The following is a 23332-nucleotide window of genomic DNA, read 5'->3' on the forward strand; positions in this document are numbered from 1 at the left end:
CACAAAGAAATAAAACTCCCCTTTTTTTACTATTGACAGTAAGTTAAGCCCTGTTAATGGGTCTGTGACACACCTCTCAAGTAACTGGAGATAGGTGAGGTTCTCTTGAGTGTTGGGATCAAAGAAGCCCTTGGTGTCATCATCAGGGTCAGACAATATCTTGTTCATTTCCTCATCAAAGTAACCTCTTTGGTATGCCACATTTACGGGCACACGATGGCTATGGACTGGATCAATTATGCCTCCTGTGGCAATTTGTGCTTCTAGGAGGCGAATTCCATGATATTTGACAATGAGATCTTTTTTTAGTGCTTGGAACAATGAAATGGTGTCTCCAGTGTACAAGCAGTTTGCTTTTCCACTCATTGCCCACCACTCTTTGAGCCACAGCTTCTTCTACTGAAAGTTTCTTGTTGTTCACTGGGTCAATGACAAAGCCAGTGGCAGCTTGGGCCTCCAGCAGAACCAGAGAAGTACCAGGAGTCAGCAGGCCACTGTTTCTGGCCTCGCAGATACTCATCACTTTTTTTGTCGATTCAACTCTGACACCTGCTATGCAGTTTGTAGCTCCAAGGTACTTTTGAATTGATTCCATTTTGTTGACATTCTCCTCAGTTACCTCCCCTTGAATAATCTGTGTGAACAACTGTTTTGATATAATTTTTGACTCATATAACTCACTGGCTGAGACCTGTTTTCTTAGTCCTTTGAACTTTCTTTCTTTGGATGACACCTCTGTAATTATTACTGTGAGTATTTCAATAATGTCCTCTATTTTCATCTTTCTGGACTTGTATTGTTGTATGAGTTGCTCCCTTTTCTGTTCTGATATGTATTCAGAGAGCAACACTTCCCACAAGGTTACTTCTTTGTTTTTAAATTTCCCTGCATTTATGGTAATAATTTTGTTCTTGAATGCCAGCTGTATTTGCTCATCTGTGTGAAGTAAATGGGATTCCTCTTTATACACGGGTAGAAGAAGTAGTCCAGTTTTAGGATCTTTTTCACATCGCTTAATCAGCTGATGATAAGAGAGGTTTTCTTTGGTATTTGGGTCAAAGTATCCTTTTGCTTCTTCAGTGGTGTTTAACAGAATTCTGCTCATTTCCTCATCCAGATATCCCCTTTTAATGGCAGTATGAATAGGTACTCTGTGACTCTGATTCGGGTCAATGATTCCTCCAGTTGCTATTTGTGCTTCAAGAAGATGAATGCCATCTCTTCTTTGAACCAGCTGTTCATTCATGGCTTCAAACAGAGATATTGTTGCATCTGTGTATGGATTTTTATAGCCAGTGACAGCTCGTTCAGCTGAAAGAAGTTGTTCATGTACATCTGGTCCAATTACTTTTTCTCTTGCTGCCTCATCAACAGTATAGAACTTGTTTTTGAGAGGATCAATGACCCATCCTGTTGCAGCTTGTGCTTGAAGCAGTAGAAGTGCATTGCCAGGCGTCAACAGATTTTCCTTTTTTGCTTCATAAATGCTCATTACCTTCTGTGATGGAGAAATCTGAATTCCAGCAATGCTTCCAGTCCCCTTTAGGTACCCTGTCACAGATTTATATTGGGTTACTGCTTCAAAGGTGAGTTTTCCTTCTTTTACTTGTTTGAATGTATTTGCATCAATGATGTCTGAATCTAGAAGTTCTTGCGCAGAGACAGGGTTTCTCAGACCCATTGTCATTTGGGGAGTTTCCAGCTTTTCAATGGTAGAAATCACTTCTGAGGTTATGGTTTGTATGGTAATCTGCTTTGTTCTGTATTTTTCAATGAATCCAAGCTGCTGATCCTCAGTGAAATAACCAGAGTGAATCAAGTCCCATAGGGAGACTGATTTTCCTGAGTAGCGTCCTACTGATACACTCACAGCTATTTTGTCAAACTCATTCTTTATCTCTGTGTCAGTATACATGTTTTCCTTTGCTCCAGTAACTTTTGATGTTTCTTTCAGTGGCAGAAAAAACAGTCCTGTTTCCTTGTCTTTTAAACATCTGCCCAACATCCCCATGTATGTCAGACTGTCTTGTGTGTTTGGGTCAAAAAAGCCTTTTGTGTCATCAGTTGGGTCTGATAGGATCTTGTTAAGTTCTGCATCAAAATATCCTTTCCTGTATGCAGCCTCAAGAGGTAAGTGAAGACATGTTTGGGGATCAATCACACCACCTGTAGCAATCTGAGCTTCAAGTAAATGGATGCCATGCTGCTTGACAATTAGTTCTTTTTTCATGGCTTGGAAAAGTGAGATCTTTTGACCAGTGTATGGATCTGTGTAACCAGTGATGGCCCTCTCTGCAGTCAAAAGTGCTTCATACATCTGTGGATTAATTATTTTTTCTCTGAGGGCTTGTTCCACTGTAAGTTTTTTGTTTTTCAAAGGTTCAACAATAAACCCTGTGGCTGCTTGTGCTTCAAGGAGGCTGAGGGCAGTCCCAGGTGCAAGAATACCATTTTTTTGTGCCTCATAGATGCTTAGCTTCTGATTGGAGGGTTGCAGTATCACCCCAGCTACACATCCTTTGCCTTGCAGGTAGGCTCTCACGCTGTCCATTTTCATCACATCAGTAGTTGTCATCTTTCCACTGATCAAGCTGTGGTATGTTTTTTCATTCACAATTCCAAGCTCATAAAGATCCACAACAGAGACCTCTCCTCTGAGAGTTTTAAACTTTAGATCTGCCAGCAGTTTTAACTCCTTACTCTCAATGATCTCTAGAATGGTGACAATGAGATGCTCAGTTGTGATTTTTTTTGACTTGAAGAGCTTGAAATATTCCTGTCTTTTGTCCTCAGAGAGATATTCTGAATTGATAAGATCCCACAGTGTTGTGTGCTTGTCCCTGAACCTGCCATACTTTACAGTGACGGTTGTCCTTTTGAATGTTTCACGAAGATTATCATCTATGTCGATTTTGTGACTTCTGCTTTTGAGTGGTAAGAGGCACAGACCTGTACTGGGATCTGTTACACATCTGGCTATGAGCTGCAAGTATGTCAGGTTCTCATGGGTGTTGGGGTCAAAGAATCCTTTGGTGTCATCACTTGGGTCACTGAGGATCTGATTCATTTCCTCACTGAAGAACCCCCTCTTGTAGGCCACATGAACAGGAATGCGATGGCTATTCACTGGGTCAATGATCCCACCAGTGGCAATTTGTGCCTCCAGGAGCCGAATTCCATGGTCTTTTACTATAAGATCTTTTTGCATGGCTTGAAACAAAGATATTGTTTTGCCATCATATGGATTCATGTAGCCAGTGACTGCTTTCTCTGCTGAGCGTAACTTTTGACAGACATCAGGCCCCACAATTTTTGCTTTAACAGCATCGTCCACAGAAAACTTTCTGTTTCCAATAGGATCAATAATGAATCCTGTTGCTGCCTGTGCTTCAAGTAGAATCAGAGCAGTTCCTGGCATGAGCAGTCGCTTCTGTCTGGCCTGGTAGATGGTCATGATTTGAGAATCAGGAAGCAGAATACCTGCAATGCTGTCTCTCCCCTTGAGGTACACATTTACATTTTCATCTTCTATTACATCCTTTACTGACTTTTTCCCCTTGTTGAGATCCTCCAGGACATTTTCTGTAATGATGTCTGCCTCCACAAGCTGGCGAGGTGTGACTGTTTCTCTGATGCCTTCAATGACTATTTTAGTCATTTTCACAGACTTTTCTATGACTTCCATTACTGTTGTAATGATCATCTCGATAGTAAGCATCCCTTCTTTATACTTTTGAATTATGTCTTGCCTCTGCTGTGCATCAAAATATTCTGACATCAGCAGTTCCCACAGAGAGACTGTCATTCCCATGTACTTGCCACATGTCACTTTCACTTTCTGCTTTTTGAGGGCCATTTTGGTTTGATAGTCAATGAAGTTGAAATTTAGACCATGTGACTTATCAAGGAGAGGGAGGAGACACAGTCCAGTGACAGGATCAATGACACACCTTTCCATCAGCTGAAGATAGGTTAGATTATCTTCTGAATTTGGGTCAAAAAACCCTTTTGTGTCATCCCCTGAATCTTCTAGGATGGCGTTCATTTCTTCATTAAAATAACCTCTCTTGAAGGCTATTTCTGTGGGAAGCCTGTGACTGTTGATTGGGTCAATTATTCCACCTGTAGCAATCTGCGCCTCAAGTAGACGGATCCCGTGTTCCTTAATGATCAGGTCTTTAGACAGTGCTTGAAACAGGGATATAGTTTCACCTGTGTATGGGTCTTTGTATCCAGTTACTGCTCTCTCAGCAGAGCTTAGCTTTGCATGGTATTCTGGGCCAACAAGTTTGTTTTTGATGGCCTCATCCACAGTGAACCTTTTATTTTCTACAGGATCAATCATGAATCCAGTTGCAGCTTGTGCCTCCAGTAAGACTAGTGCTGTTCCAGGCATCAGTATGCCTTGTTTCATGGCTTGATAAATGCTCATTCTCTGATTCGATGATAGTACAGCAATACCTGCAATACTGCCTTTGCCTTCCAGGTAATCTTTCACTGTTTCCATCAACATCACATCCTGTGTTGTGGTCTTCCCCTTCTGTAGGTCATCAAATGTTTCTTTGTTAATGATCTTTGATGCAAAAAGTTCAGTGGAGGAAATGCCTCTTCGCAGACCTTTGAAGGTGATACAAACAGAAAGGAGCAAAAGGCCTGTGTCAGGCTCCACCGTGCATTTCTCTAGGAAGTTTTGGTAGTTAAGATTTTCTTGTGAGCTTGGATTGTAGAACACTTTGAGCTCTGACATCTGGTCATTAAGCAGACCTTTCTCATAGTATCCCTTTTGAATTGCTGATTCAACGGAAATATGTGTCTTCTCAATGGGATCAAACAACCCTTTTGTGGCTATCTGTGCTTCCAGCAGCCTCAGGCCATAATCTCTTGGTACTAAATCTTTTTGCATAGCTTGGAATAAAGATATTATTTGGTTGGTGTATGGGTCTACATAACCACTGATGGCTTTCTCTGCTATGAAGAGTTTCTCCTTCATTTCTGGTCCGACTATTCCCTCTTTAACTGCATCTGCAACAGGAAGTATTCTGTTGTTTATTGGGTCTACAATTCCCACTGTGGCAGCCTGTGCTTCAAGCAGGGCTAATGCTGTTCCTGGCTTAAGCAGACGTTTTTTCATGGCTTGATATATGGTCATCTTCTCCTTTGTCTTCTCCAGAAAAATGCCAGCCACAGGTCCGTGGACTTGTGTGTAGCCATTTTGTTTCATGTCTTGATTAGCCATCTTGGCCTAAGGAACTGTACAACACAGAGCAGTTGCTTAAATTGGTTTGGATATAGCATACGCTGTAAATAGTATTAAAATGTTTGTGTCCACCAGAGTTTTATACAGTATACGACAGAGTACACCCCCTCACATTTTGTAAATATTTAAGTATATCTTTTCATGTGACAACACTGAAGAAATGACACTTGGCTACAATGTAAAGTAGTGAGTCTACAGCTTGTATAACAGTGTAAATGTGCCGTCCCCTCAAAATTACGCAACACACAGCCATTAATGTCTAAACTGCAGACAGCAAAAGTGAGTACACCCCTAAGTGATAATGGCCAAATGGGGCCCAAAGTGTCAATATTTTGTGTGGCCACCATTATTTTCCAGCACTACCTTAACCCTCTTGGGCATAGAGTTCACCAGAGCCTCACAGGTTGCCACTGGAGTCCTCTTCCACTCCTCCATGATGACATCACGGAGCTGGTAGATGTTAGTGACCTTGCGCACCTCCACCTTCCATTTCAGGATGCCCCACAGATACTCTATAGGGTTTAGGTCTGGAGACATGCTTGGCCAGCCCATCACCTTTACCCTCAGCTTCTTTAGCAAGGCAGTGGTCGTTTTGGAGGTGTGTTTGGGGTCTTTATCATGTTGGAATACTGCCCTGTGGCCCAGTCTCCGAAGGAAGGAGATCATGTTCTGCTTCAGTATGTCACAATACATGTTGGCATTCATGGTTCCCTCAATGAACTGTAGCTCCCCAGTGCCAGCAGCACTCATGCAGCCCCAGACCATGACATTCCCACCACCATGCTTGACTGTAGGCAAGATGCACTTGCCTTTGTACTCCTCACCTGGTTGTCGCCACACACACTTGACACCATCTGAACCACATAAGTTTATCTTATGAAATCCATGTCTTTAGTCAGCTTGTCTGCAGCAAACCGTTTGCGGGCTTTCTTGTGCATCATCTTTAGAAGAGGCTTCCTTCTGGGACGACAGCCTTGCAGACCAGTTTGATGCAGCGTGCAGCGTATGGTCTGAGCTCTAACAGGCTGACCCCCCACCCCTTCAACCTCTGCAGCAATGCTGGCAGCACTCATGCGTCTATTTCCCAAAGCCAAACTCTGGATATGACGCTGAGCATGGGCACTCAACTTCTTTGGTTGACCATGGCAAGGGCTGTTCTGAGTGGAACCTGTCCTGTTAAACCACTGTATGGTCTTGGCCACTGTGCTGCAGCTCAGTTTCAGGGTCTTGGCAATCTTCTTATAGCCTAGGCCATCTTTATGTAGAACAACAATTCGTTTTTTCAGAACCTTAGAGAGTTCATTGCCATGAGGTGCCATGTTGAACTTCCAGTGACCAGTATGAGAGAGTGAGAGCGATAACACCAAAGTTAACACATCTGCTCCGCCTTCACACCTGAGACCTTGTACCACTAACGAGACTCATGACACCAGGGAGGGGAAACGGCTACTTGGGCCCCATTTGGCCATTATCACTTAGGGGTGTACTCACTTTTGTTGCCAGCAGTTTAGACATTAATGGCTGCGCGTTGCGTTATTTTGAGGGGACAGCACATTTACACTGTTATACAAGCTGTATACTCACTACTTTACATTGTAGCCAAGTGTCATTTCTTCAGTGTTGTCACATGAAAAGATATGCTTAAATATTTACAAAATGTGAGGGGGTGTACTCACTTCTGTGATATACTGTAGATAGGTTTTTTTAAATTCAAAACACTGTACTGTCCTGAAAATGATCAGCAATCCCATATATTATAATATTTCCTAGTCTTTCTTTTTATTAGCTCATTATATTAATGTCTGTGCCATATTTAAGTCAAAAATGATGACAAATTCTGCACTTGCCAGTTAAATAGGTTTCATTATCTGTCTAATACAAAAATAATACCAGTAATACATTATAACCTTCATTATGGTTATAATGTTTGTTTTGTTTTGTTTTAGAGAGGTGTTGATTTTATTTTATTTTTGACCTGTCTGCTGTTGAATGCTGTTGTGTTATACCTAGAGGTGTTTTTAATTTGTATCAGGGGAGGGGAGAATATATATTGGAAACACCCATCTTTATAATGTAATACAATTCAACAGTAGTACAGCATCTATTGCAGGACTATTGTTAGAGTGCATTAACTTTAGTTAGTGGTACCTAATAAAATGACACTTAAGTGTTTTTTTCATTTAGTAAACATGAGCTTTACTGATGCTTTTGCTGAATTATGTTTTTTCCACTGTAATGTAAAAACTGTTCTCAAGGGAATGGAAAAGCACTGCATGGAAATGCACCTTTCCCACCATTGCCCTTAGGGCATACTTATGTTAATAGAAGTACACTGGTAAATGTGTGAGTCATAAATGAGTGGTTCATATTTAATTTCATGAAGTTTCAAAGTAATTAATCATCCCCCTCCTATCACTAGCCAGTGTGTAAGAATATAATGGTAAAAGTGTAGTTTATCACATCCAACTTTAATATGGTTTCCTCAAACATTAGTATTCGATGTTTTAGTATATCTGTCTTCCAAAAATATATCAAACCTTTTGGTTTCTTTATGAGCCTCAGATGCTCCTGGAAGTTCCAAATTCCAGGTTCCTAGGCTTTTACAACCAAAGCCCCAGGGCTTTGAAACACTGCCCCTGTAGAAATAAGACAAACAAAATGTGTTGTTTATGTCTCAAACAGGCTGAGCTTCAACTGCTTGATGTTGCCTCCTTGAGGACAGAGCTTTATCACCTTTACTGGCCCTTAAGAGTGCACATTGGCTATGTTCCCCGGGGATGTGCGTTGGGCCTGGTGTCCATGCACTTTTGTAGGGCATATTCGGGCCCTTAGTCAAATCGCTTCTGTACAAGCATGTTTATGATTCAATATTGTCATAATTTTATGATAAATTCTCCATTTTAAATCATGTGCTCAAAATATTTATTGCACCTCTCTATGTACATAGTTTATGTAGTTGTTTAATTAAACAACTAATTTAAACTTGAATTGATACACCCATGCACCAGATGTCAGATTACCAGTAAAGATAAAACTAAAGCTAGACTCTTTTGGGTACATGACACATGAATAAAAGTATTTATTTAGTCAATTATTCTAAAACCAGCAGTTTGAAATACCATTAATTCAATAAAAAAGAATAAATAAATTGAGGTATACCTAGTAAGCACCTCCCAGCAACTCTGACATTCCAGTTTTCTTGCATGCTTTACAGAAGTAAAGCACTTTAGTGCAAATATTTTTTAATGCTTTGATCAAGTGACAATAGTCTTAAGTCCTAAGTAATGTACATAGTGTGCATAGACAAAAGTTTTCATTACATCTTTCATAAGCAACATGTATTTACTTTGGCATGAGGAAATGTACAGTAGTGCTTCAAAACTGGAACAGCCCGATGCCCATTGTTGTAACAACAGGCATGGAAATACTTGAACCACAAACACTATGTTCTAAACCCCTTAAATTTCGTCATTAGAATTCTCATGGCAAAGCAAGTTTATTTATATAGCACATTTTCATACGCACTGGCAATTCAAAGTGCTTAACACAATGCACACAGAAAAATAAAATGTTAAAATACATATAGTACATAGAAAAGATTAGAAGGCAAATTACATAAAACATTAAATATGACTTAAAAGCAACAATTACATTAGGGTACAAGTCACAACATGCACAAGTAGATACCTAGTACTTTTAGTATAGCTGTGTCAAAATGTGTCTCATTATTTTCAATAAACTTGTACCCCTTTAGTTCAGTCTTCCCAAGATTAACCTTTGAGTAGTTTAACAACAGAGGTGGGCCTACTTTCATCCAGAAAATTTTAAACTTCAGTGTCTACACAGTTAGGTAAACAGCACAATGAAGTCAAATGGTCATTGGGTACTTTGAAGGGGACACTGTATTTAGCCTACTAAGTTTTTGTAGCTTATTTTTTTGGTGCTAAACAGTGAACATGCATGTAGCTTATTTACTGAGGAGTCACAGTGTGAAATATGTTTCTTGATTATGTCAACCTTATTGCTATAAAGTTGCACTTTCTTCTTCGCTTTGTTTTGGTCTACAGCTGCGCAATGGCACCAGGTCCTTATAAATAGCCATCTATTCAGATGAACACTGCTGCTTCTGTGCTCATTTACATAATCAGTGTTGGTAAATATGCCTCTAAATCGAAAAATTGCATAACCATAATATTTTGCACACCTGATGGTCATCTGCAGCAGGTTTAGTAACAATCACCCATTAATCCTTAAAGTAAATGTAAATGAGAAGTGACAGTATTTAAAGGATAAAGCCGGTGATTTCCTGTTTTTATTTTCACAAACCAACAATGGATTTTGTGGTGTCTCTGTCTGTTGGTGTGGTTATGTGTATTGTAAATGGATCATTTGTATGCACAGTTGACTCTCTCTTAATTCACGGGCTGTAAAATTTGATAGCTGGTCTCAGACTTTGGAGCTCTTTTGAAAAAAGGCCCTCACATTTTTTGTTAGAAAGGAACGTGTCACCCAGCAGTGGTGTGGCACACTGGTGTTTTTTAAATAGGTTTTGGACAATAGTGGGGGTCTATAGCACAGCAGACAACAGGCTAGACCAGGGTCAGGATTCATTACGGTGAGTACACCAAATACATTGTTGGTTTTAGTCCCTCTATGTGTGGAAAATAACAAAAGCTCCAAAACAAATCCAGCCTTAACCTTTAAAAAGAAATGCAACCGCCACCATAACATTCAAGTTTGGAGATGTCCTGTACTGTTACATGACCACATGCAAAAAAAATGTAAAGAGATTATTGTTTTTGAGAAACTCTTTCCACCCATTTGCTGCTAGGTCTGTAGTTCTTTTATGTGATACATGACGTCATTGCTGCCTGTAGGAGTGAATGTAATCACTTAGCAAGATGGGTGTGGAAGGAAGCTCAGCCAAGAAACTCACATACCTGCTCCCTCTTTTAATATTCAGTTTAGATGGTAAATCAGGATCGCAGAAAAAGATCTACTCTGTATATTATTTCCATGTAACTTACTGTGGATTTTTGCTGCATGCGATGGAATTCACTTGCTGTCAGTAAAGCATTCTTTCACACTAGCTTGTGATTACCATGCAGTTAAAATGGTGCTCTCCTTTTATTATAGTTTCAGTGGACAAAGGTGTGTAGGTCACTGTGCTGGAGTTATGGCATTATGGCTATGAGAACCTAGGCCAAGTGACACAGACCTGTGAAGTAGACTGAAGCCTGTTGTACAGTAACCACAGCAGTGGTTAGATATGGTAAATGGAGCCAGAGATTTCCATCTGCAACTGCTGAACTTTCTTTGAGCTGTCACCCACTTTGTAAATGTTTGAATGTTTTTAAAGATATTGGACGTTCACTTTACATTTATTACACCATGAGAGTTTGCATATCATTTTATTATATTTACTTCTGAAGGCAAATAATTAAGCTGCATGAAGCTAAAGAATTACAACATAGTAGCTTCATTGTCTGATGTGAACAGCAAACAGTGGTACTTAGGCAAATTTACATTTCTGCCCTCAAGGAGATTGGACAGTTTAATACAATAGTAGGCATAAATACTGTATATATAAATACTTCATTTTAAATTCATCTTTGGTTCTGAAACATGGGGCAAAAGGAGGCTGTGTCTTTATTTGTGGCACTTATTTTTGTCTCAAAAAGTCTGTACCTACAGAAATTAACACACTTTTTGCACACCTGTTCAGTCTAATGCAATGTGGCAAAGACCTGCCATAACATCTGTCTTCACGAAGCTTGTAAAGTTCAGAAAGTGGATCTTTTGTCAGGGAATGCATAATGATATCTAATGCTGATTAAGGTTAAACCCACTTGTTTAAATAAGTCTGTCCCTTTGAACCTTTGTGCCTGGAAGCAAGGTGTTGTACAACATAAAAATTGGCATAAAACTGCTGATTTTTACTTCTTTTTACTCTCTCCTTTGGGTTGCATACAGTATACCTGAGCCATTGTGTCAAACATATAAAACATGGCAATCAAGACTTCATTGCATTACATCTTTGACACCATGCCAGCAAAGAAACAAAAATGGGAGTGTATGTAACAGTGGAAAATGTTAGCTTGTCATTGTGTGTCAACAGCCTTGAGGGAGATGTGGACACAGTGTTTAGACATGTCAAAAGCCTAAACAGAGACAATTAGTCTCTGCACAAAACCTACAAGTATGGTCAAGACAAGACATTCAGTCCTACTTTGCATAAAACCTACAAGTATGGTCAAGACAAGACATTCAGTCCTACTTTGCATAAAACCTAAAAGTATGGTCAAGGGTAATCAGTGAGGATTGTTTGCTTCCCCTCCTTATCATTTGGGTGTTGGCTGACAGTACAGGACACACAGTCCAACTTGTCCCACTCAAAAGAAAGTAAGCTACAGTTTAAATATGAATAATATGAAGAATATAAGAATATGGTTAAATTAAAAAGTGAGCCTTTCTTTCAAATGCTTGGCTCTTTTCCTTAGAAGTTAGAAGCCATTCATGCTTTTTCCATCTCTAGTCTTTTAAAAAAAACTTTTTTTTTACCTGAGGTCTCTGGAATGCACAAAGTTCCAAATCTGTGCTGATTAGTAGTCGAACCCAGCTGGTATGAGAGACAAGGCCAGTTGAAATCCTCCCAGTATCTCAGGGATAGGCCTCTCTGCTCACTGGTCATATATGAAGCAAGTCCAACTGCTAAGTCCCTCCCTTCCTGAGGAACAGCCTCCTCTCCTCAGGCTGTGATGGATTGGACATCTCTTTGCCCTTAGCTCAGGATGCCAGGAATTCTTTTAGACTTCCTCAGTGTGTGTCTGTTGTGCTCTTAAACAATAGCAACATGCAAATTGCGCCTTTGTAACTAAACAGTAGTTGAGGAGATTTTTTAAATGCAAAAACATGAATTCAAAGGCACAGTAGTTATTGTTGTATTCTGGTCAAACACAGGCATCTTATAGCTTGTTTGTCTGTGATTTGTATTTTCCCAGTGGAGATACTTTTACTGAAAATGAGTCATGTATGCAGACACTCAGCTTCCTTATCAAACCAGCCATGTTGTGACAAGTAGAGCTGGATGCCCTGTGCTCACAGTGCTTTGTCTTTGTGTCAGAGCTTATGTCTGGTTTGGCAAGTTCTCACCCATGACTAGTAGAAACTGGCCTGAGGACCCATTCTCTGACAAATTGACAAATTAACAAACAAACAAAAAATGAATTGTGTCACAAAACAGACAACTTGTACAGGGATCATTAATCACGTTATAAATATGACACTAAAGTTTAAGGTTGCTCAGTAACTAATAAACAGTTGGGAATCCTTTTGCCCAGGTGAAAGTTACTGTTCAACAGTTGCTAAAGTTCCACCTAAGCATAAGAACACTTCAAATTGGTGGCTCAAAGGGACAGAAGTAGCCAATTAAATCATTTTTTAGTTTTGTTCCCATAACCTGATACCTGGTACAGCAACTATAAGTCATGTTTTCTTGGCCATGGTTGTATATCCTTTAGTAACAGCTTAAATTAAAGTTTGCTATTGAAATTGTAGATCACATTTTCAATTTTATTTTAAGAGGGGTAACATATTTTATCACTGAAGATAAAACTCTCTCAGCTGTAGAAACAAGCATGTATATACATTTCTCTAGCAGAAATTTCAACTTTTCCAGACATAGTCTGCAAAGTTTTACATATTAATATTATGTCAAAAGACGTAATAGATAATTATCATAATTTGTGGTTGCATGAGAATGATAAATCACACTAGTCATGTGAAAGTCAAATGCCAACCTAGAGTAGAGTGATTTATTCTTGTTGAGGAGAAAGTGAGTAGGTGCCGTACATTTTTGGCTACCAAGTGATTTCCTCACCTGTGAGTGAAACTTACCTTCTCACATGTACAGCATCTTCCAATACCACTTGTGATAGTTTAAGACAGTTGCGGTGTCTGAAGAAGGTTCTGAAGAAACAAGAATGTGTTAGAAATGCCGGTGGGGGTGGAGGAGTGGGGTCATTGTTTATTTGTGGAAACACACCTTTGCATGTTTTAGAACCAGAATGACAAGTTCTTAACAATTTGTAATGGCATTGTATAATTCTTGTGTGGACCAAAAATGAAATCAGTGGATAAACAGCTTTGTTTTGTCAGCCAACGTTTAAAGTTTGTCAGATGCTCATTGGGATGAGAATAAACATGCACTTCAATCTATGTTAGCATAATGATGGTAGTGATGGCACATTTGTGGTTTATTAAGCAAAATGTCAACAAAAGCTGTGCTTTGACTATATCAGTCACTTCATTAGGGTGAATTGGATACCTGAGGAAAACACAAACTGATTTCAAGTATTACTCAGATTCTTTACTTAAAGCTACTCGACCTAATTTCTTTTCAGTCTAGAGTCTGACTCAAAACAAAGTGACACCATGAGGCACTCCTAACTGCTCTCTGCCTCCCTCCTGTTTCCTAGCAATGGCATAAAATATGGATGCCTGATGGAGACAAACTTTCCAAAATGGAGCCTACAGTCTGAAGACTAACAGGTAAACTTGACAGTCCAGTAGAGCACTCAGGTTACACAAAGCACTAATGTTACACAGAGCTTGAAATACTCCCAAATTAAAATAATATAAATTCAGTATGAGCTATAATTATTAATGATGCATTAATCACCAGTTTTATTAGCAATTTTATTGTTAAATATTATGCATTCTGTGTATATTCTAAATGTTCTTCTATGTATTGTTGAGTAGTTTAATCTGTAAGAGCGCATCATAAATTCTACACCAGGTACCATGTGCAGAATTTGAAGTTTATCTGTGTAGGGAGAAAGCAACAGACTGCCCAGTTCAGCTTCTCTGATAAGAGCAGTAAAGACCAATTTGGGACTTTTAGTACCGGTAATACTACATTCCTTTTTTTAGCCTTTGGTTGAAAGTGGATGTGTCTCTTAGCCAGCCATCGCCAGACTAATACTTAATCTGTGTGTCTCCAAAGACTGAGGAGGTGTTGAATTTCTCAGATGATTTTGTTTTTATCTCTTAATCGTTCTTGTTCTTCACCCTACTCAACACAAATATTTCTAAGCACATGGCTTTTACTTCTCCTCACATGCTGTTTAAACAAACCTGAAGATGACACTTGCACACAAAGAGGAACATGTTGTAGTGTTTACACAAGTAATTGCTCTTAAGAAAATAGGAATGAATAAAGCAGTGCTGAGCCACAGAGACTTTGACCAAATTAGTGTGTTGACATGTTATGTCTTTATATGTTGATACTTTTATATTACAGTATTACAGCTGTTTTCAGCAAACTAGAATATACTGATTGTGTGCTAGTGCAGTGACCCCGTGTCAGTGAACCTTGTTGGCAAATGTCTTTCATTTTCACAGTTTGCCTGCCAAACATGCTGCCTTCTTCCACTGAACTTGTAAATACAAGTCTGGACAGGCTTTAAAGGACTGTCGGTTCCTCAGGCACACATTTATAACTAACTGTGTAGAAGATAAGATAAGCACAGAAAAGGAGTGGCACTTTGGAAAACAAGTTTAAAATCTTGTTTCTGCCATTTTGAATGGATCTGGATGTTTAGAAGAGCTTTTCAGGATGTGGGAAATTCACTTGGGAATTTGGGAATTTATTTCAGAAAAACATACATACTGTATGTTGATCTCAGTGGCCCAAATGTGTTGTTACATGAGATTCAAACTAAGGCTTGGTCTCCACCTCCTCCTGAGGAACCCTCTACAGCGGATGGAAACACCATGGATGGGTGCTGATAGTCTGTCACTACAAACAGCCCTAATATTTGATCTAAGATCAAAATTTAAGTACTGGAGGCATCAATGGTGAATACACTGAACCAACTAACCTTTGAGGCATTTAGCCAAAGAGGAGGAAGAACAGTTTATGTGTTGTCCAGTATTCAGAACTTTGGCAAACCCACCACAGCTGCTTTCTGCAGCAGGTGTCTTTTTACCATTTTATCCATAGTAAGATGGTAAAATGTGTCCATGTGGCTTTATTGCACCAGTAAATACACCTAACTGTGCTATTTAAAAAAACACAAATTTAACCCATCACCATTTGGCTATTGTTCATTTTTTGTTATAATTTATAGAAATTACTCTTCTGCTGCTTTCCTTTCAGTTAACTCTAATACCCCTTGTCATGTGTTTTTTTGCCAACTTATGAGCAAAAGACTTCAGTTCTCCACATTGTTCAACATCCTGCAGGATATTGCTCTGGACTTTCTCAGTCTTTCTGAAACAAATGCGCCAGGCCAGGAGTGTTTTAATGGTGTTTGCATTGTCTGTTCATGTTGGCACCCCTCCAGCTCACTCTGCTCCGAGAGCCCCTGACCAGCCTATGTCATTAATACAGCATGTGTCCACGTTTCTTCAGAAGCACCAAAAAATAAATTGGTGACTATGCTAATGTCATTTTTCCAGATAATTTAAAATCATATACTCTGACAGCATAGTCTCTTTATCAGGCTTTGCACTGCTTGCATGCAAAGCCTGTCCCATACCAAATCCTCCTCATACTCACTGTAATCCTAAACCCAGTTCTTAGTCTGAACCTCACCCCTTGAAGAGGATCTGGCTGCACAAAAATGTGACTCTACAACTAAAAAAAAAAAAAAAAAATTCCATTCTCAGAATGATTGAAAACCACACAACTGAGCACATATGTCACTAATGTGAGAAACATTCTGTTGTAACCAGAGTCAGAATATTCAGTAGCTTTGTCCCTTAGGCACAGTGACATAGCACAGAGTTTGTTGCTACATATGTTTTTTAATCTTTGACTGAAAATTTGCTGTGTGTGATTCCTTTAATTTTGACCGCTGGAATCATTCAGCACCGTCGGTTCCAGGCACAACATGCGGTGTGTTCTGCATTCCACAGCCACACTGCACAGGTTTTATCGGGTGGATCTCTGGCACACCTAGGCTTTCTTTTCACATGCAACAGAGAACAAAAGTCCTGACAGCTCTCTTCCTGACTGCTTGACCTGTCAGGTGTTTGCTCACTGCATAAACCCACATGTCAAAAGTGCTTCACTGTAGAAGAATGAATATGAAGCAAGAGTCATTAACTTCTAAATCCATCTTGTTGCCACCTTTGATGAAAGATTGCTAAAAACATTAGGTGAAAAAAAGCATGGTGTATTGTATGGTGGGTTTGGGAGGTTTCACATATATTTGAACAATGTTTATGTGCTGTATATGTTTTTGTTCACAGTTTCTTTGCATCTAAAGAACAATTCTTGGACTTTTTCAGCTATATGCTAAGACGTCAGGCAATTAGAAATATTCAAGATAGAGATGCAAAGATATTAAATGGCCTAAATAGAGTGGTAGAAAAAACTTTCAAATTCCATACTTAAAGATGAATTCAGACTGTACACTGCTTGCTCAGGATTAAATGCAGACAGCAACTAGTTAGTAGCCAAGCAATTAGCAGCTAAAGAGCCAGGAGTTAGTGGACCGCAGCTAAAAGGAGAGTGCCTAATAAGATTCATGGATATAAAAACAACTCTGAATGATTCTCACTGTGTAAATAGGCAATGGATTGCTAACAGGTCCGCCAAATAAACTTCACAGTGTCTCATCTTGGTAAACAAGGTATTGTCCAAAAGAGATTAAGCATAGCTTGTCAGGTGAAGACAGCTGACTAAGTTAGTTTCCTCTGTTATCTGACATTATCAGATCATTCCATCTGTTTGACTAAAGGTTAAGTGGTTGAAAAACAAACCACAAGCTGATGTAACTTGGAACCTCTTTCTTAAGGTCTGAGCAACTGTAGTGTTAGTATCCACAGCACGTCAATTCATGGAACCGCGCTCTCGTCGCACCTGCCAGCAAAGACTAGAAACATGAAACACTTGTTAGTTTTTTTTGTGAAAACATCTTCAGTGGATTTCAGAAGAAACCAGTAATTGCATAAGTGTCATGGTCGCACTGTTTAAGAAAGCAAAGACAACAAAACGATCATGTTTAGCTCATAGGTGATTTTTGCAGCTTAAAAAAGATCCAAAGCAACAGAATGAATGTTATATATACAAACTGTTTTGACTTACCAACAGTGGCCCCTAAATTAATACCTGTATGAGAGATGTATGTGCCATACGGGGCAAGCTCTGGCCCTTGACGGCAGCTGGTGACCTCTGAGGGTTGTGTAATAGAGAGCTGAGTTCATGATGGCACATCCAGACTAGCATGTCTGAACTACACCTTCACTCACCCATCAGTTCACCTCTGTTGTCGCACCACGATGTGCTAAAAACACACACTGAATAAACGGTGATGTTAGATTGTTTCCAAAAACTACCATCCTTATCCAGACAGATGACACACTCCTGAGAGAAGCAATAGCTGAAATAAACTCTGCCTTTGCCACCCGCAACATTCAGTGCATCTTGTGAAATTTTCAGCACTTATAGCACTATAGAGCATATTTTTTTTATGAGTGGGTCTTCATTTTGTGTGTTCTTGTGCAGTGCGGCTGTAACATGCTAACAAATGTAGTAAAGGCAGGAAACACTGCTGGCAAACGAGCATGGATTTAAACAATGTGGGTTTCAAAATTAAAATAAAAAAGTGGCTTTGCAGATGTTTTCTGAGGAAGGAAATGTATCCAGCACCTTTCCCTGTTCTCAAGGATGTGCACAGTGTGTTTTGGTGAATCACTAAATGCAAGCAAAAATGTTGTTTACAAGAAAACTCCACAGAACACCTTTAAAATGCTGCTGACATTCATATTAATAACCCACCAATATAAGTATATAACAGTAACGGGGTTTTTTAAAACATAATTTGTACTTTTAGTTGTGATACTTAAGGGAATGTAAAGAATCTTAATACTTCTTCCACTACTCATGTTTGAACGAACGTTTCCTCTAAGCTGCTTGTGTGTTCACTTTTACTGATGTCAAAGTTACAGCGAATAAGAGGCTGATGTGACTCTTTGAAGTTCCACTTTTCCTGCTTTTAGGAGACAAACAAGCATAATGTGTCTCTATCTCTTTAGTCATGTACTTTGATTGGCACTGAATACAGCACACCCACAGACTTTGGCCGACATGGCTTTACTGATGATAACTGAATTTTGGAAACATGTTGCACAGTACAACAGCTTGTTGTAGCCCTGATTTGGCCATGATTCAGAGAGCCCTCAAGTGATTTTCAAACTATGCAGAATCTGTACTGCTTTGAAAAGAAAAAAATCACAATAAAAGCAGACCACATTAGACAGGAGAACTTCTGAGTGTGTAAGATCTGCCAGATGTTTTTGCAGCTTTAAACAGGCTGTAAGTTCTATTCAGCTTGTGCTGACTTGAGTTCTTTATCCTCCTAAATTCTTTAAGCTTTTTTTTTCTTGAATTGAACCCTCTGTGTGGACTGTGTAACCAAATGTGAACATTTTGCTGCCTGTCAAAGAGTACTGTTAAACCTGCTGTGCCTGCTCTGACTGTGTTTTCTCAGGGTGAAGACCTGGGCCCAGATTGATCAAACTGCTGAAAGTGAATGTGCAGACTTCAGTGAAATAAAAACAGTAGAAGTCCTACACTTTCACCCCTACTCACTAACTGAAGAGTAAAAAGTTGTTTATCTAATTTCTTACATCTTATGATATTCTTAAACTTAATATCATTCATTCCAGATGGGTCCTGAATTGAAGAAGATACTTCCTGTTTGCAGCACAGAGACAGAGGTGAGCACATACAGTACCTACCTACTAGTACTAATCTTGTATAGTGTTGTAGTCTTCAGATGATCTTGCAGTGCCTTGATCCAACTCCATTTGGACTATTTGGTCTAGCTTTATATCTTAAATAATTTAGGTTATTGTTCCATATGTGAAGAAGAGGTCATGCTTTTGAGCTCAGACTATGGACACACATGATCAGTGAGGGATGGTTAGGGAGTGTGTCTCTGCTCCCCCCTGGTGGGCAGGATTTTAAAATGTACTTCTCAGCCTCAACTTGAGAGACTCGTTGAGATCACAAGCTGAATGTATGATTCTCAGCAGCTGTGTTTTCTGTCATATAAATAAATGTGTATTAGGAAGAAAGAAGTAATTCGAGGAGGGGTCTGGGAACATCACTTAACCTACCCAGAGCAAAAAGGACTTTATACTTTGCTTTAAACTTTAAAAGTTCAGTGAGCATTTTGATTCCTACAGGTGGTTCACATTATTTTCCTTCTTAAATGTTAAAATGTGCGATAAATTGTTAAATATAAGACATACTGATATATCATTATCGCTTTCTATTTGAAATGTGACTCATTTAAAAAAATGTTATACTTTGAGAACACTACCTGTCAATAAAGATTGGTTGAAAAGTAAAATAGTCACTACCAACAGGATTAGACCTAAAATCACATTCACAATTCTGATAGTTGAAACTGTTTATTTACAAATTAGTAAATAATTAGGTAATGGCAAAACTCTCTCTCATCAAGTTAACATTAACAGTTAACAAGGTCTGAAGCCAAAATTCAGCTCAGTTTATTACAAATTCTGAGACTAGAAATATAAAATAATTTTTGCTTTTATCAGCAACAAACCACCAAATCCAAGCTTTTAACAGCACATTAACAAGGAACAGTGCAGAAACATTCATGCCAGCAGCAAAATGAACAGGTTTGCAAACAAGCTGCAAGGTCATCTTCACCCAAGAACAGAACAAAATGAAATCCTCTCCTTCAGAAACAAAAGGAGCAGATACTTGGCTCATCATCTGGCTCTCTGTGCTCTAATCCAGCTCTGCTATGTTTGTCTCTTCGTGTTTGGCCGGTGGTTGTGGGTGCTTCACTGGCATCAACTCCTCCTGGAGTGGGGGTGGTTGGAGGGTGAAGAAGACCTTTCTGGATTCCTGACACATTAAACAAAAAATGTAATGTTTATTACACACTCATAGACAGGATATGACACGGTAGGCCCCTGGGCACAGACACATAGTGTCGCCTTTGAAGATGTATTACATATCTTTGGGATCTTCTTACATCTTTAGTCACTTTCTTTGTAGTAGTTTTGCATCTCCTTGCAGTTGTTCAGCATCTCTGAGTGGACATTTTGTCTCTTGGTGGACACTTTGCATCTCTTTATAGTCATTTTGAATCGCTATATAGTCATACTTCTATGTCCATGCAGTTGCACACTGCCTGTCGGGGGACATTTTGCATCTCTTTTTAGTCATTTTTGCATCTCCTAATGGTTGTTATATCTCATTTCAGCCATTTTTTGTCTCTTTCTGTGATATTTTGCAGGTCAGCCCCTAGGGGCCCCTTGACTCCTGGGTCAGTGCTTAGTCAGGCCATTCACTAATCCCTCCCTGTACACCTCATAGAAGGCCATAGTAGAAGTTTATTTTGAAACTATTTGGTGTACAGTATAGAAAAGAGAAACAGTCACTTACAGCAGGGGGTCCAGGCTCTGGTGGAGGTGAGTGATGCACTGCACCCTGCTGGATTTGGGGCAAGATTAAGGGCCCTTGGAGGCCATCTTCGCACAGCCCAGCAGGTACAGGTGGCAACCACGGCACGCTGAGCATGACATTTGGACATGGCACATAGCTGCTCAGGCAATAACTGGGCACCCCGAATGGAAAGTGAATAAAAGGCAGAGGTACAGGTTGCCCTAATTCACTGATGTAAGGGGCACCTGGAAAGAAAGTGGACAGATTTTGTCAGTGAATGACAAAGTACATTTAATGAAGTACTGTACTTGAGTACAGATTTGAGGTACTGATCCACTACAGTTCAGAGGGAAACTGTACTTTTTACACTACATTTATTTGACAACTTTAGCCACTTTACAGATTCAGGTTAGAAACACAATGTATAATCATCAACTCAGTAATTGTAGGTTAAGATAAGACTTTACTGATTGCTGAGGGGAAATTTGCAAGCCCAGCTGGATGTATCTAGAGTAGCCTCATTCAAATTAGGCCCACTTTTAGCTGCAGTATTAGTGATATTTTACTTTTACTGCATAATGTAAAATGCATTATTCTGAAATGGGCTGTTTTGCAAAATGAGTATTTTTATTTTTGGTATATTTTGGCACATACTTTTGTACTTTCGCTGAATTTGAATGCAGAAATTTTAGTAGTAACCAAGTATTTCTACACAGTGGTGTTGGGACGTTTAACTAAGTAAAATACAGAGTCATAACGTTATCTAATATTGCAGGGCAGAGGTCATGCTACACTTTCACATTGCCATTTTGATGGACAAGGTCATAAAATTTCTGTCAATTTGTTATTACCCATCAGTTTTATTCTTTTTTTTATGATAAGACATAGCTAATAGCATTTAATTTTCATTCATTTAAATTTAAATGATTAATATAGGCTACTGAACAAGCTTATGTGCAGCCAATTTTCATGTCAACTTCACATGAAATAGATGGCCGTTTTTTCTGCAGTGACAGTGGAGGCCACTAAAAAGACTGCAGCCATGAGACAGTTACCATTAAAAGAACTCATTTACAACGGGTTAGGCTAACTGAATTACCTCAGCTGACCTGCTGTACCCTGTCTTCTGCAGAGGCGATTGCCAGTAGGTTTCTCATGGCCAGTGGTGGAAGAAGTACTCAGATTGTTTACTTTTAAGTAAAAATAGCAATGCCTGTGTAAAAGCACTCAGTTACAAGTAAAGGTCCTGCATTCAAATGGTTAAAAGTACAAAAGTATTAGCATGAAATATACTGAAAGTACCAAAATTGAAAGTACTCATTATGCAGAATTGCACAGTTCGCATATACTATTTATTATTTATTTATTATTGCCATCCCTGCTAAGCTAGTGGTTAAGGCGCCGTGCTTTCGCCACAGCGCCCCGGGATCGAATCCAGGTTGCGTCAGGAAGGGCATCCGGCGTAAAACATGTGCCAAATGTGCGAGTCGATTCGGTGTGGCGACCCCGAAACGGGAAAAAGCCGAAAATGACATTCAATTATTTATTTATTTATTATTGCATCCATAACATCTAATGTTGCAGCTGATAAAGTTAGAGCTAATGTTAACTACCTTATATATTTATACTTTGAAGTACTTTACTTGCTGGGTAGCTTGTGAATTTCCCACCAGGGATCAATAAAGTCTGATGATTCTATTATACTTTGTTTTATTAATCTCAGTCTGAAAAGTAACTAATAACTAAAGTTACAAAGAACCATGCTTTTCTGTGAAATGAAGTAGAAGTATGAAGAAACAGAAAATGGAAATACTCAAGTACAGATAAATCAAAATTGTGCTTAACTACAGTACTTGAGTAAATGTACTCAGTTACTTTCCGCCTCTGCTCATGGCCTGTTATAATTTCAGAATCAGAGTCTCTTTCTTGAAGTGAGTAGAAGTTGCTCTAAACGTGAGATTTCCCTATTCTGAGCACTGAGTCTGCTGCATGCGCTCCTTCCACACCAGCTGCACCTGTCTGTGACCCGCTGCGGTCACAGACGTGCTCCGTCCAGTCCATGGCTCGTCAACGCGCTGTCTGCTCCTGGGTAGCGCGATGTCCTTTATCCACCGCATCATTTCTTTTCTTTCTTTCTTTTTTTTTTTTTTTTTACCTCGTTTAAACGCCATAACAAATACTGGGCTTTTAGCAGCCTAACTTTAAGTTACTGTAGATCATCCTCAGTGTTGTAACCAAAATGATAAGACGGCCTTCGGATTTTCCGTTATGATTTAAAAAATTCTGTTAGTGATGGAAAATATTCGGTTAACGCGACCTTAGTTGGAGCAGAGCCCCTGGTTACACTTTACCCAGGTGGTACAGTAATCTGAGGTTTTTAACCTCATTAACTAATCTCTTATCTAGTTTATTTTTGTTTATTTTGCCTAGATCTGTTGAACTAATTCTGCTATGCAAGTGGTATTTAGTATTATGACGAATGCAATGTTTATAATTATTACTATAATGTCATCAGATCTATTTTTGTCTCAGAGTGATTTTTAGTTATGTAGATACACACAGTATAGAGACCGGTTTTCATCAGAATTAATTTGACAGTTCTAGGTGAAAGGTTAACCAATCAGAAGCGTTGTCCCGCC

The 23332-nt window shown here is 39.2% G+C and overlaps 2 protein-coding genes across 3 annotated transcripts in view; both read right to left on the reverse strand.

Moving 5' to 3' along the window:
- Positions 1-232: 232 nt before the first annotated feature.
- Positions 233-12049, reverse strand: eppk1 (epiplakin 1). Its single transcript, XM_020597513.1, has 3 exons — positions 11819-12049; positions 7795-7893; positions 233-5250 (listed from the first exon to the last, which is right to left on the reverse strand). The coding sequence occupies exon 3, from the start codon at positions 5234-5236 to the stop codon at positions 233-235; it is 5004 nt and encodes a 1667-aa protein (XP_020453169.1). The 5' UTR covers positions 5237-5250; positions 7795-7893; positions 11819-12049.
- A 7641-nt stretch (positions 12050-19690) lies between these two features.
- Positions 19691-23332, reverse strand: part of LOC109958588 (doublesex- and mab-3-related transcription factor B1-like) — a 23489-nt gene continuing 19847 nt past the window's right edge. Inside the window, exons 2-3 of one of the 2 annotated variants that reach the window (XM_020597330.1) lie at positions 20694-20938; positions 19691-20150 (exon numbers count right to left, since the gene is read on the reverse strand). In XM_020597330.1, coding sequence (XP_020452986.1) covers positions 20031-20150; positions 20694-20938 — 365 coding nt within the window. In that variant the 3' untranslated portion in view covers positions 19691-20030. The remainder of the gene's footprint in view (positions 20151-20693; positions 20939-23332) is intronic. The other variant, XM_020597329.1, reaches the window with a different exon arrangement.

This window comes from Monopterus albus, unplaced genomic scaffold (assembly GCF_001952655.1).
Source record: "Monopterus albus unplaced genomic scaffold, M_albus_1.0 scaffold34.1, whole genome shotgun sequence".
NCBI lineage: Eukaryota > Metazoa > Chordata > Actinopteri > Synbranchiformes > Synbranchidae > Monopterus > Monopterus albus.